Source organism: Austrofundulus limnaeus, unplaced genomic scaffold (assembly GCF_001266775.1).
Source record: "Austrofundulus limnaeus strain Quisiro unplaced genomic scaffold, Austrofundulus_limnaeus-1.0 Scaffold42, whole genome shotgun sequence".
Taxonomy (NCBI): domain Eukaryota; kingdom Metazoa; phylum Chordata; class Actinopteri; order Cyprinodontiformes; family Rivulidae; genus Austrofundulus; species Austrofundulus limnaeus.
In genome coordinates, this window is record NW_013952444.1 from 10,207 (window position 1) to 12,054 (window position 1,848).

General features: G+C 36.7%; 1 protein-coding gene across 1 annotated transcript in view; it reads right to left on the bottom strand.

Annotated features, from left to right (window-relative positions):
- Positions 1–1,848, bottom strand: part of LOC106516847 (importin-13) — a gene marked incomplete in the record, with an annotated part of 80,584 nt that overhangs the window by 7,384 nt on the left and 71,352 nt on the right. The window contains 2 exon segments of the mRNA XM_014007399.1: positions 417–506; positions 594–652. Of these exon segments, the coding sequence (XP_013862853.1) occupies positions 417–506; positions 594–652 (149 nt within the window).

Sequence of the window (1,848 nt, forward strand, 5' to 3'; positions counted from 1 at the left end):
CAGAAGGGTGGAACAGAATGTCATGTTATATGCATGTATGTATGAAATAGTTACTAACTAATAATAGTTAATGAAAATACTTCATAACTAAGGAATATTTTATTGCAAAAGTCCAACTTTATAATCAAATATAAATACACATATATGAAAAAATAAACTAAATGCTCTCTGGTATTGTTCTGGGGGCCGGACCAAATGGGGACGCGGGCCGGATTGCCATAGTTTGGGGACCACTGGTCTAATCTAACATGAATGGCAAACACAGCACATAAAATTTTGTTAATACTCTAAAAGTAACTAAAGATTAATGTAGTCATGTCCAGACTGATGGAGTGCTACATGTCCTGCATTTTAAACAGCTTGAGACAAAGCAGATAACTGGGTCTGAAAATACAGATGAATTATTGAAAATGTACCTCCAGCACAGCTTGTACCAACAGCTTGCCATCTTCCTGCACCACCCTGGCTAACAGAGGCATGTCTGAGCAGTGGGGCAACARCTCCGTCTACAGCACAAACACACAGAGTCGTCAAATTTGAAGACAACTTTAAAAAGCATGATGGCAAGGTTTAAGTTTTAAGTGTGTACTTACAAAATACAAGCATGTTGCTTTGACTGTCGGAGCCTCGGGAAATTTGAGAGAAAGAATTCCTGGAGATGAGAAGAATAAGAAGAGAGAACTGCTGATGGGTGATGTCACACATTTACAGGTTGTACTGGGATTCTATGAAAAATGTGTTGGTCAGTACAAATACACAACTGATCAAAACTGTAGAACCAGTTGAAAAATGGCAACAATTCACATTTTGCGCTGTTGGGTCATGAGAAAGTTCTACCAAAAAATGTGATTAAGCATTTTATTACAAACAAATAATAAACAGAAATAGGATGTTCTTCAGCTTATCAAAAGTTTAAGACCATATCTCAAAAAATTAAAAATAAAAATAAAATCAACCAAACAGAAATTCAAAATACAAAACAAAAACAAAAGAAAAAAAAAACAAAGGCTTCAGTAATGAGAAGCCAAGTCGTTCTTGTTCATCACCTCAAAAACTATGTTTCGACATGCTTGATGCTAGTCTTTCCAGGAGGCTAGAGGGAGTGTTGTTCCAAGTAATAAAGATGGCTTCATGGAGGACATCCACTCTCTGGAACTGGTGTCCATTTCTGTAAACTTTCCTTGCCATCCAACCCCAAATGTTCTCAATTAGATTGAAGATTAATAATTATTATTTGTCAGTTATTCTCTGGAAGAAGTGTGTCATTACCATACAGCTGATGGTTATCAGTTATGAGGGATACCCCCTGCAACATCTCCACATAACCAGCTGCTGTTTGATGCCTCTGCACAACCTGAAGCTCCATTGAAGGAAAAGACCCCTCCACTGTGCCATGTAGAAAATATCTTAGGTGGGATCTTCTTGTCATGTCATTAACACTGGAAGCCACCAGGGTTAAGTTTCTTCTCCAGGGTTCCCATACCTTGATCAACATCAAATTCAAGGAACTTTCAAGGACTTTCCAGTACCAATTTCCTCAAATTAAAGAACCACGCGCAACGGCAATTACCTACTGCTACCACAGAATGTTACCAGTAAACAGGTTTAATATCATGTAAATTTATGGAAAAACTGAACAACATAGAAGTTGTTGCGTTAAACAGTGATGTCAGTTTACCATAATCCTGAGTTATCCAAATTGTTGTGTACATAGTTATCCAATGTACATTTTTTTTTTAATTTTATAATTTATTTTTTGTAAAGATGATGAAAATCAGTTGTGTGAACAGAGAATTTCAATACCCAAAAAACATTCAAGGACTTTCAAGGCCAAGTGTAATTTTTGGC